The 13294-nt window shown below is 34.1% G+C and overlaps 1 protein-coding gene and 2 long non-coding RNA genes across 5 annotated transcripts; 1 reads left to right on the plus strand and 2 right to left on the minus strand.

The window, feature by feature from the left end:
• Positions 1-418, plus strand: LOC126926139 (uncharacterized). The gene is made up of 2 exons (XR_007714312.1): positions 1-137; positions 273-418. It is a non-coding gene; the product is annotated as an uncharacterized LOC126926139 (long non-coding RNA).
• Positions 419-5771: 5353 nt separating this feature from the next.
• On the minus strand, positions 5772-8713 carry LOC126926125 (elongation of very long chain fatty acids protein 6-like). 3 transcript variants are annotated; one of them, XM_050742246.1, is made up of 4 exons: positions 8416-8713; positions 8141-8187; positions 7537-7891; positions 5772-7087 (listed from the first exon to the last, which is right to left on the minus strand). In XM_050742246.1, exons 3-4 carry the CDS (start codon positions 7860-7862, stop codon positions 6580-6582), a joined length of 834 nt encoding a protein of 277 aa, XP_050598203.1. In that variant the 5' UTR covers positions 7863-7891; positions 8141-8187; positions 8416-8713; the 3' UTR covers positions 5772-6579. The 3 variants fall into 3 exon arrangements, with proteins under 3 accessions (XP_050598203.1, XP_050598200.1, XP_050598201.1); XM_050742243.1 differs by lacking the exon at positions 8141-8187; XM_050742244.1 differs by lacking the exon at positions 8141-8187 and having other exon boundaries at positions 7537-7942.
• Positions 8714-12024: 3311 nt separating this feature from the next.
• Positions 12025-12985, minus strand: LOC126926140 (uncharacterized). The gene is made up of 3 exons (XR_007714313.1): positions 12845-12985; positions 12593-12711; positions 12025-12504 (listed from the first exon to the last, which is right to left on the minus strand). It is a non-coding gene; the product is annotated as an uncharacterized LOC126926140 (long non-coding RNA).
• Between the last annotated feature and the right edge of the window lie 309 nt (positions 12986-13294).

Raw genomic sequence — 13294 nt, forward strand, 5'->3', positions numbered from 1 at the left:
TTTGAGTGTTGACTACTCGCGGCCTATGTCGTCCGTACGGACGGCGCGCGTCTAGCGCTGACGATCGCTGTGGACGGAATACTTTTTCGTTAGACTGAACTCTGTTGATTAACTATTCAAAGCGCAAATCGTAATAAGTTATAGTAATTCTTTTGCACGAGATTAAATGATTCAAGAGCGTTATTTTTTAGTTATTTTTAATTATTTATTATAAACATTGAAATTTACAGTTAACTAGAATTTGGGTAATAAACTAGAAAACAATAAACTAGAAAACTAAATTTAGTAAATATAACACAAGTTAATAATTTAGTTGTGTGTGAAAAATTCAGTGCTTGAGAAAACTAAAAAAACCAGATGTAGAGTTTTCTTACAAGTGGTGACCACTTCAACAATAACGAGCCACTATTGGCATTTGTTTACTGCCGTAAGCAATGCATTTATATTTATTTCACACAAACGTAATAGTATTACTTCTGCGTAGGTGTTCGGAAAAATTGAAAAACCCATACATGCGTCCTTAGTCCATGCCGGGCACTTACAGAAAGCGCATATATATGTCCTTAGTCCACACCGATAGCTTTCGCCAGACACCTATATGCGCCCACAGCACTCGAAGGGTTTTAAACGAGCCAGCTTTTGTTTGGCGTCAATTCCATGAACCCATAACTGAGCCTTTATTCCCTAAACTACGCGCAGCGAGCGAATATTCGTTATACAAACTCGTCGGTTCCGCGAACTATCTTAAATAATAATAATAATAACATTAATGATAATGAGATCGATTGGATAATTTATTTAAAGTCGTATCGACTATTATGGTTATTAGCGACTACTTTTTCATTCGGTGACTTATTAAATTGTTCAATAAATGTGCAATACCTCAATTTCTTTAGAGAAGTTGATAATTACTTGTTGAAGCGGGATCGGTGCGGCCATGTTATTAAGATTACAGTCGACTTTATATTTTTTCCTTTTTTCATTCTACACAGGGTGTCTCAATTATATGCGATCAGCTAAATATCTTCCTTAGAACAAAGTCAGATTACTTCAAGGGGCACATATTAGGTGGGAGGAATTTTTTCTCAAGGTCATTTTTCAGCAGACTTCAAGCTTGTCGGATATGTTATCGAGGTTATAAAAATATTTTTATTGTGTATATATATATTTTTTCCTTTTTATTATATATATAATAAATATAAATAATATAAATAATATATATAGAATACCTTGATTTGATTTGCAAAAATTCCACCATAATATGTGCTCCTTGAATACGTAATAACGTAAAGGGTAACGTTAGGGTAAATCAGATGATCGATTCTGGAAAATCGAGATTATTTTGGGAATAATTAAATTAAATACAATAACAGTTAATAACAAATCTACTACAAATATTATCTGGGAAATCGAGAAATGGATTTTCTATGTCCTAAATTACCGTTCTTCTCTCGTGATCTATTCTATTCAACAAGTAGCTGTCGATAAAACAAAACAAAAGTAAAAAAAATGCCGGTTGGCGGGTAATTTGAAGTCATAAACACTTTTAAATTCGTACGAAGCATCGTTCAAGTTTTACCATTACGCGATATGCAAATCAAAAGACAAATGTGATTATTCTATCATCAAAGTTTGCGCGTTCTGTAACGATGTTCTGCCTCTAGTGGTTGACGCGAATAGAATTTTTATGCCCAGTGGAATAATTGTAATTGTTGAAAATTGAATGATCGTATTAAGAATTGCGAATACATTTCTACAATGGGTAAAGTTTAGTAAGCAATAAGACGGATTGGCCAGTGTTCTCGCGATATCCATTTGAAATGCATTTAAATCGCTCTTTGCAATTCATTCGCGAGACAGCGTTCAAAATGAGAAACTTGATAAAGGATTCGATTTAACTTCGCTACGTGCTTATTTTTCTGATTCTTCCAATTGATGCCTTTGGTAAAGAGAAATACTCATTCGCGAAAAAACGTTCGCAATGTTACGACATACCACGAAGTTCGCAGAATTGTACGTATTGAAATATATGTAATTTTGTGCGGTATACCGGATCAGCTGCGCAGTAGTAATACACATATATGTTGAGTATGTATGCAGTATGTGCGTGAGCATGTGTGTGATATGTGCGCGCGCAGCGTCGCATAAAACAAGAGAATGTCACTGTTCCCTACGCATGGCAATAAGTGAGACTAGAAGAGTGCCGAAACACGTGTGATAGGTATCTGTGAATATCTTGTAAATCATATATTAAATAAATACAAAACTATTTTATTAACATCTCTGCATGTAATGAAAGTGTTTCTACATAATTATTTCGGCGATTACGATCCACAATTCTCAACAAATGAAAAGCGGCTCTGTTGTCACGACTGGCACTATTCAAATCCAATGGACTAATGACAGAGATAAAGATATGGCAACACTCGGCAACAATGTATATCGCCGAAGTGCCTAATGAGCCATCGATATCCCAACGGTCTTTCCGCGGAATGTTTTAGAAGAAGGCGTGCGTGGCAACGGTCGCGGACGCCTAACAAACGCGTGGATAGTGGGGATATTGAGGGGTGACAAAGAAAGAAGAAACAGATCCCATCGAAAGTCAAATTGTAAGAGCTTCAGTCTTGGAAAGTCACGGCTGGAGTACAGTAGCAAATCGTAATTAGTGTAAACCAAACCAAGTGTTCAAAAATAAATTTTCTTTTTATTTTTTTATATTCTATTTTTCTTTTTATCTGAGATTTCCTTTTTTTTTTATTTCACGTGACACTGTCATGGCTCTGTGAATGGCTGGAAAGTATATAAGGTGGCACTGAAAAACGTATTCTACAAGAGCAGATCTATTATCCGAAGTGTTCTAATTTTTTCTTTTTTTTACTGTACGTAATACACTCAAATATACATATCTCTGTTGCAAAAGTGAAGAAATCTATATTTATAAAAGCTTTCCTAGGTTTCATTTGCTTTCAAAGTAATTTCTCTTTGCGAGCGATACACCGAGATGGAAACTTCTTTTTCTTTGCCATTTCTTCAAACAATGCTGCAGGTCTTAATCCCGTAGAACATTCGCTTGGTTGACCTTTCAAGCGTTTCCGAATCGAATACGAAAGAGATGACCTTTCGAATGACTTTTAATTACAAGAAATAGAAAGAAGTTGCTGATACTGTAGCACGCTCTTACGATTTTCCTTCTAACTAAGTAACACACTGAAAATGCGAAAATGTGCGTTTGTCGCGATGCAATAAACACGTGGTGTGGTATTATACTATACTATAGCTACAGTTGTACTGGACGAGCTGATCGAACGCCTTAAAATAAACGGAAGTCGTTAGTGTTGCACGCGTTTTCGTCGCCCGCATTTGTTCGAACACGTTCAATTAATTTGACTTGTTCGTCCCATCTATTGCGATCGAGGATACGTGGCCTGGATATTTCGAATGAATGATGATTTTCTATTGAAAGTTTCTCTAGTTTCATTAAAAATTTCTACATAGAATATAAGAAAAGTGTTACAGGGTTTATTCGTACCATACCATTGGATTCATCTGATCGACTAGGAAAATACTGAAACGAATTATTGTAGTATCGTGGGGAAAAAACCTGGTTAGAAAACAAGGTCGCCTGTCCTTCGGTTATTAACCCTTTGAGTGCTGTGGGCGCATATAGGTGTCTGGCGAAAGCTATCGGTGTGGACTAAGGACATATATATGCGCTTTCTGTAAGTACCCGGCATGGACTAAGGACGCATGTATGGGTTTTTCAATTTTTCCGAACACCTACGCAGAAGTAATACTATTACGTTTGTGTGAAATAAATATAAATGCATTCCTTATGGCAGTAAACAAATGCCAATAGTGGCTCGTTATTGTTGAAGTGGTCACCACTTGTAAGAAAACTCTATATCTGGTTTTTTTAGTTTTCTCATGCACTGAATTTTTCACACACAACTAAATTATTAACTTGTGTTAATATTTACTAAATTTAGTTTTCTAGTTTATTGTTTTCTAGTTTATTATCCAAATTCTAGTTAACTGTAAATTTCAATGTTTATAATAAATAATTTAAAATAACTAAAATATAACGCTCTTGAATCGTTTAATCTCGTGCAAAAGAATTACTATAACTTATTACGATTTGCGCTTTGAATAGTCAATCAACAGAGTTCAGTCTAACGAAAAAGTATTCCGTCCACAGCGATCGTCAGCGCTAGACGCGCGCCGTTCGTACGGACGACATAGGCCGCGAGTAGTCAGCACTCAAAGGGTTTTAATTTACATAGAAAAAGCCGGTGTGATCAAAGTCACCTAGTTCTTGCGAAGCGTTAACAGGACGGAATTAGACAAAGGAAAAAATAGCGCTAATGAAGGGGAGCGATTCGAATCCAAGGAACGGTTAATCGAAAAGTGAGAGTAGGTCGAGAGGTTAGAATTAATCGAGGAGTCGAAGAGTAGAGTTATTAGAGTTAGCATTGTCGCGTTGCGTCGTTGAGAGTAGAGTTGTTAGCGTTGCGGAGTTGCGTGAGTAGCCAAGTTAGAATAAGATTGTTACTATTAGTTCCATATTAAACAAGCATCGTTGTCTGTCTCATTAATATCCGTATAACTAATTTAAAATAAAATAAATAGTATCAAAGAAATTGTATACCTAATACTTTCCTCGATACTACATTATTGACGGTAATCCCCGTCTACGTATTTGAAGAAAACATTTTATTTTTGTCTTGCAATTTACCATTTCTTGGTAAGATTTTTAATAAACGATTATTTGTAAAAGAAAGTGGTAAGAATTTTTAAATTCATGTTCATTTCCTACCATTATCAAAATCAGACTAAACAGCGTATTAGGCTAAATGCATATTCGGATGAATAAACTCGTCGCCGAAACGATCAAATCGTTACGACGAAGGTGTCACGTAAAATAAAAAGAGGAAATCTCAGATGAAAAGAAAAAAATAAAAGGAGAATTTATTTTTGAACACTTGGTCTACACTAATTACGATTTGCTTCTGAACTCCGGCCGTGACTTTCCAAGACTAAACCTCTTACAATTTTACTTTCGAGCGGATCTGTTTCTTTTTTCTTTGTCACCCCTCAATATCCCCACTATCCACGCGTTTGTTAGGCGTCCGCGACCGTTGTCACTCACGCCTTCTTCTAGAACATTCGGCGGAAGGACCGTTGGGATATCGATGGCTCATTAGGCACTTCGGCGATATACATTATCGCCGAGTGCCGCCACATCTTTATCTCCGTCACCAATCCATCGGATTTGAAGGGTGGCAGTCGTGACAAAGGACACACATATTTTATACACAAGGTGTACAAAAAATGTTGCGGCTAAGGAGATAGGTACGTATAGATGTAACATATTTTATACACAAGATATATAAAAATTATTTTATATAAAAATTGTTACATATGAAAATTATTAAATTTATACGTGCACGTAATTTTTATGCATTTGTTTATATAATAATTTTACAGGTCCGGGTCGATGAAGTTTTGTGAAAAAGACTTACAGAAAAATTGACCTTGAATGTTACACTTCGTCTCATTTCATTTACGTTGTTATTATTTGATTTCATGGTGTTGAGGCAAAGATGCAAAAAGAATCATGTGAAAATTTTGGACCATCTACTACGTGAACATTCCATTATCCAGACGTTCTGTTAGTTGTACAATATTTCTTGCTCGTGTTCATTGCTATTACACAGCCTTCCTACAATTTCATATCTTCCCTATTAATTTAATACGAAGTTCATATTGTATGCACCAATATCTCGTATATAATGGCATCAAAGACGAAACGTATTTTATTAAGCACGAGAGGAAACAAGAGATGATTTAAAAAATTGAGAAAAAAGTGTAGAACGGTTTTTGTAAAAGTTGCAGATACCGCAGCAATATAATAGAATAAAAATAAAATAAAAAGATATTAGGTATAACCAGAAAAACTAAACTAAAAACATGCAGCTGAAAGCTCTTCAGGTATTTCAAGAAGTAGACAAAAATTTCAGTGGAGTTTAAGAAATATTTAAACTATGTGGTATCATAGCGATATTTGTAAATTAGCTTTAAAGAAACGTCGATATTTAAATCTATTAATATATTATGTGGAAAAATTTTGAAATTTGAACATCGTTAGCCATATTAATAATTATGCAAAGAGGCAGTCCTCAACTCCAACGAGCTTGACCTTCGAATATATTGCAAGGAAAAGATACCAAGTAACAATCGTTTTTTCCGACTAATATGTTTCCTAGAAATATTTTGAAGATACGCTTAACGAAGTTTCACCCTTGATTTTCCACTGTTTCTAGTTTCTTCCAAAGCAACTATCTTAAAAGTCTTCACATCTCATATCATAACATCAAATACGTTAATTCTTTTATAGTAATTAAATAATCCTTATCACTTTCATTTTATCAAAACAAAAAAAAAAAAAAAAATTTCTATCATTCTGAACTAATAAAGACTTCTGAAATACGTTAGAAATGCTTTCACGAAATGCTATTTAAGAAGTGCTCGTAGAAAAAGATTTGAAATATAAAAGAAAAAGAAAAAACTTTGATACACTTTTCAGGGAATCTTTATATCCTTGTTTTTCTGTTTCTTGGATGTGTAAGTCGAGCAGCAGAATTTTAGATAGAAGTAACAAGAGGTGATGTAATAGGTGAGACCAATTACTGAATTTTCATACGTAATATAGCAGTCAAGTTTATAGGTGCTTCGCTGATTATAAGCTATGTTAGTTATAATGTAACTAATTATCATTTGTACTATCTGCATTACATTAAACATCGTAATAAAACATATTGGTAATTTGAACTTCATTGCTTTCAATGCATAATAAGAATACATGCAGGAATTAATAAAGTACTCCATTACGCTAAACCATCTCATGGCTGCTGTAGTCCCCAGGTATGTGAAACAGAAGTAAGGAATAACAGATAAATGACGGTAGACATGCAGAAATTTCACTTGTTCTTTTTGTAACACGGTGAACATCGTATCGCACAATTGTACAATTTTCGATAGGACAAGCGCCCATGTCCAAAAGCCAGAAACAAGATTTTGGAAATAGTTACTGAAAAGAAAATAATTTTCTTCTTATTATACGTAATTAATAAACATATTTGAAATATCGGCTCGTTTCTTGATTATCGCGTGTAAACTAAAGTAACGTATTATAATGAAACAATAAAAATTTTACTATTTTGATTTGGAAAATTACTATACGATGTAGGTACACTGTATATATCGATATGCTGCAAATTGGTGAGTATAATTGATTATATCAATTAATAAGATAAAGCTCATTTCAGAAACAAATTTATAGAACTATTTTCATAATAGTACCATAAACATCTGTTAAAAATGTATTCCTTGTTTGACTAGCGCTTTTCACATATCAATGTTCTCTAAATACCGAGCATAAGAAACTGTCTCATATAATAATGTTTCGTTAATAATTATTTTTCAAGTCGCCATTCACCCGGAAATATATTAAAAGATAAAATATGAAAGTGGCATTACCTAGGTATGCAAACACTATAGTAAAGGCCACGATGGCCCAATGCAAAGAACAACTCCGGTGCTGTTCTACTAAATCCGATAATGGAGAACAGTGCCATCACTCCATACCATAATGCAAGTGGACGTTTCAAATTGTACTTTGGTTTATTTAACATGTAAAACATCCCGCCAACAATTATGATGAAGTAAATGATAACGGAGGAGAAGTAGAACACTAAATTATTCGATAACCATTTTTGTGTGTCTAGATAAGAGTAGCTTTTTTCGAAGTTGAAAATATATGAGTACTCAGGTGTAACGACATCTATAAAATCGTCTTCATGCATTGTGAAATATCTTCTTTATATCCACTGGCCTTAAAAAAATGAAAGAAAATACGTAGTCTTCCCGTCATGTTCTCAATTGACTAAAACGTAAGAACAATCGTTAACATTCTCTTTTAGAAATATGTAAACTAAAAATATTTCATAAATAATACGTTCAAAGTGATGTAAAATATCCCGAGCAAAGTAATAAGATAATACAAACAAAATAATAAATTAATCATTTTTATATATAGTATTTAACTAAATTTTCACACAAAATATTATCGTAAATTGTTTACCAGTTAGCTATTGCGGCTTCTTTGGAAACATTGAAAAGCGTGTAATCCTAAAATGTGACGCAAAAAGTAAGCGATGCCGAATATACTCGTCAAACACAAAATATGTTATATGGCTGTGATAATATGGAATTAAGTTGCAGTGAAATGACCATTTTATTTTTTTATTTTACTACTGACTGGGCTCATCATAAAATATTGCCATTTCTGCATGACGAGTATACGCGTCAAAAACAGCTAACTGGTTGGTATTATTAGAAATTCAACGTGGTACGAACAGCAGCGATGAGGAGAGCACGACACGTAGTGGTGACTATGAGAATTAGGTTGAGTAGATGGACGAAACGAGTAGACACAAGCTATTGATATTACGCGTGCACTTGCTGACATCCTGACGAGTCGAGCGTGGCTCGTTGATTTATACCTCTGCGTGTTCTTCTGCCATTGGTTCCTTTGTATTTTTGGAAACACGCAGAAGTCTAAACCGTTTGGGTGGTTAGAAGACAAAAAGTCAACGGTTAACGTGGAAATGTAAACGATTACCATCCACCGTTTCTCGCTCTGATAAGTCGATGACCTGTCGATGAAGTATGACGGCCCGAAGTTTGCCGATCCGGCCGGCGCACAGGCGCTAGCAGTGCCGAAAATTGCCGAACGAGACCGTTGACTTTTAAGTGTTAGAAAAACAGACGTGACGAGCTAATCGACCGGGAAATAAGAAACGAGGCAAAAACTACGGTCTGTGTCTTATTGCCAAAAAATTCTAAAAGTAGAACTTTTGTGCGTATTTTATTCTTAGCACGATTGAAAGCTATTATTTCTTATTTTGAAACCTATTAGAAAATAATATTTGAAATATTAGGTTGCTCCAAAAGTTTCTTTCCCTTTATAAGGAAATAATAGATGCACAACATTTCTAGTTTTATACTATTTTATTGAATTATGTATGATCCATTTTGTTCTATTACATTGAAATATAAATATTGTATTGAATTATGTGTTTTGCAGTAATAAAACAAAATGGATCATATATAATTGAATAAAACAATATGAAACAAAAAATGTTCTCTATTGTATATCTTACTACTTTGTTCTGAATATTTCTATCTCTTTTAACATATTATTCATTAAATATTCAATTTTACGTATTTTTAAAAGAAAATGTTAACAATTTGTCAGTGGGTATAAAAAATGATATTTGTTAAAAATGACAACGCTCGCCATCCATCTGCAGATGCGCTAGTTACAATAAATAACTAACTAGTTACAATAAATAAGTAACTAGAAAATAGTTCTAGATACAATCGATAGGTCTAATCGATAGGTTTAAGATGTTCTTTTGTTTTTATCCCTAGTCCATGGTAAGAAAGTGCAATAAAGGGTTTTTAGCTCAGAATGGTGTGATAGATTTATCCAAAGAATAAAATAATACCTAATATGGTCCTATCTCTGAATACAGAAATAACAACGATATTTCAAGATGAATAAAGGGGATATTATTATCTATATCTAAATTTTTATTGCGTCGATTATTTCCTTACGAAACGAAAGAAACTTTTGCGATAACCTAATACATTTCTTACTGCTTAGAAAATAATAATTAAGAAATTCTTGTTAAAGGAAATATCGAAACATTTTCATACAGTTTTTTAAGATTGTTAAAAAATCGTAAACATACCTTCCTACAGTTATACGATATAAGCACATTTATTGTGCTTTTGCAATGATACGTTGCTTTTATGAGCATCGTTGTTGAACAGTACCCGTTACGTTGTAAATGTTCCAAGTTTGTTGCATAAGACACATCAATTAGATCGCCACATTTCCGTTGTAATGCGATCGTTATCACTCAGAAATTTGAAATTTCCTTATCACAGTAGCATTTGAATTTTCTGAATATTTTTTCTTGGAACGTTCGAGGGTTTTTTGTTGAACAGAATAAGAAGATAAAAATTCTAAAATATTGCATCGGCTCAGTCAAAGCTGAAGCTTTACAAGTCAGATGGAAAGTTCGCGTTTATTTAAGCTTAAATCTTTACGTCATCGTACTGCATTATCTATATTAACTTCGTCAAATTAAAAGAAATACATTAATTCACATCTTCTGTATAATGTAGCCAAAATGCAGAGAAGTCATTTGTCTATTTTAAAGGTTATAACGAATTGTTAGGCATCGAGCAGATCAGTACAAACTAATGATTTAATTAAATCTATAATTTACCTTCAGCCGGAGTATTTTGAGAAAACCAGGAAGTTCGGTTACCTGTCACCTTAATCATTTATTTACGCAAATGGCATCGGCCTTGTCCAAGATAAAGATAACAATATAATATATCATTATTGTAAACCTATACATTAGGAAATATGTAGAAATACTGTAGACCTATACAACAGGAAATTGATATATAGTAGTAATCAACGTATTATGAACAATTTTGTACATTTATTATATTCGATTCACATATGGGCAGGGTTAATGACATCGATGATACATTGAGAACAACATAGATAGATATTGATGAAGGATATTAAAGGATATTAATCCTGGAAGAAACGTTGTAATGGGATTCTGTTCACATTTCAGTGCGGTTCACTGCGGGCTCACTCACATTGTGTTTAGCATTGTTATGTATATATTTTGATATATCTTACAAGGAGAGGTCACAGTCGTTGGGTCATCGATTTTGATAAAATTCTTTCTGACGAGTCTAGGACAAAAATAAGTCGACCCGCATTCTACATTTTTTGTCAGTATTGATTATTTAGGAGGATATTATTACAAAAATAAATACGATCAGTCCATATCGTAGAAAGAATAGGTTTCAAGCAAGTCTTGAGGAAAATACACTCTGGTGGAACGGTAACAAAACTTATGACAAAAAGAAAATTGTAATTGTTATACTACATTTACTGCAATATAAGTTACAAATGAAATTCCATATGCATTTGCGTAAAATAACGATCCTAATATTGGTAAGATATAGTTAGGTTAGGTTTGATTCGTTGGAGGTTGGTAACCTAACTTCTGAATCACGATCATCCTACGGCTCAAACAAAGTGAATACTACTCAGGATCCTGCCCTCTGCAACGTATTCAATAAAAAATTTAATAAAATCGAAAATGAGATCTTTTTTTGTGCACATTTAGCCGAATATTTTGCGCCGTCGTGTTAAGAAAAAAAAAAAAAAAAAAAAAAAATAACGATGAAAGCGACGGCGAATGTGTGCCCTCTTTTTTTCAAAGGGGTTATGACATCAAAGGATTTAGGTGGCTCGAGGCACGAGCAGAATGTGATTCAACCCAGCCCAAGATGTTAACAAATTTATTTGATTCAGTAGTAGAAAAGATACGGGATCCATAAATAATTTTTGAAATGTCACGTTTAAGTTATATCGTGTGTTGGGTCTGCAATGGAATGCAGGGGTGAAAAGTGTGCAAAGAGGATGTGGAGGCAGGATTTAGGTGCGGAACATGATAGGAAATGACAAATGGAAGGAGAATATGAATAGCTTATTAGGGGACAGAGATTTGGGTGTGGAACACGATAGGAAATGACAAATGGTAGGAGAATATGAATAGCGTGTTAGAAGGCAGATTAGTGAGAGAGTTATATGTCTATCGTAGGACGTTGGACATTTGAGCACTTGGCAAAAGAACTGAGTTGCAATAAAAAGTAGAGAAACATTGTTACCACAGGTTAAAACAATTACAATACCAAATTTTCGCAGAAAATTAACTTCCCGAAAAGTTGTTTCTCTACAAATTTATATCATTTTCTAGCCCCTACGATATCATCATTATCATATCATTTATTAATCGTTAAAGAATATTATGAACAAAATTTCACTTCACGCAAATTGTGTTTCAACACAATGTCATACTCCCCTAACAACACCATTGTGATGTTATTTGTTGTTATCACAATTTGCAACTTTTCAATGTTTTTCCTGATGCCGAATAATAATAAAATATGTAATTTCATTTGTGTGACTCTATCAATTACTGAAATAACAAAAATACATCAATCTGGAGTCTCACCCATGACAGCATAAACGTGCCCCTTATGACGGTAGCTTTTAACATATCGAACGCCAAGGTAGAACGCACATATTTCTATCCTTGGTTTCTCTTGAAAATCCATTAGATTCCTCAGAATTTAAATTTTCCAGAATATTTGAATATAGATCATTTTATTTTATTTTTTTCTTCTTCTTCATTTGCATCCGTGAGTTACACAAAACAAACGGGATGTCCAGACCATATAACCGGTGTCTGCACCACAACTGCAGTTAACCAACGTTTTTTGCATCGTCAGAGTCGGCTCACATTTCAAAGATACCTCGAATCACCATCGTCGCATTACAACCTGTTGCCATGGACGTCAACGACACGTGAAAAAACTATGCTCTTACGTAGTATATGTAAACCATACGAAATTGCTTATCTGCCGTTACCTCCTATGCAATGTACGGAGAGAACAGGGGACGCCATAACTGACCGCGTGGAGAGTGAAACAAAATTCAGTCGAAAGGTTTATATCGTCAGACTAACACGTATGAGCTTTGCTTTCTGTCTAAACATGGAAAAAACTCCGTTTTATATTATTTTCAAAATTCTTCTATGTTTTATCTTGGCGAAAAGATTCGTTAGTTTTGAGAAAGAATTAAGCAATCCTCAGCAAATGTTGGATAAATATGTGCACTTACATTATACGGTTCATAGATGTCAGGCGTATCCAACTCGCAGATCGTGGTGTTCATAGACCAGGGTTGGACTTACACTCAACTCATACAGCCTCTTGGCCAAACACGGTGCGAGTTAAATGTAACTCACGTGGCGTTCAATGTGTTAACACATTGTGAAGTGAATGGTCAGAAAATAATTGTAATCCCGATTTCTGTAACCGCATGGGACAATCAGGAAATAAATAAATAAATTCATATAACACATAAGTGTACGAAATAGAGCGAGATAATATGATAAAAACTCTAATGATTAAGAAATAATAACGATGGATTCAATACAAATTCCTCAAATAGTGTATCATCATTGTACAATAATAGACAAAATGGGCGAAAAATGCCGGCAATTGACAGCAGCATCTAGGCTAAAATGTGCGGCCATCAAAGTGTTAAAAGATTAAAGCAAATAATAGT

This window comes from Bombus affinis, chromosome 17, assembly GCF_024516045.1.
Source record: "Bombus affinis isolate iyBomAffi1 chromosome 17, iyBomAffi1.2, whole genome shotgun sequence".
NCBI classification, from domain to species: Eukaryota; Metazoa; Arthropoda; class Insecta; order Hymenoptera; family Apidae; genus Bombus; species Bombus affinis.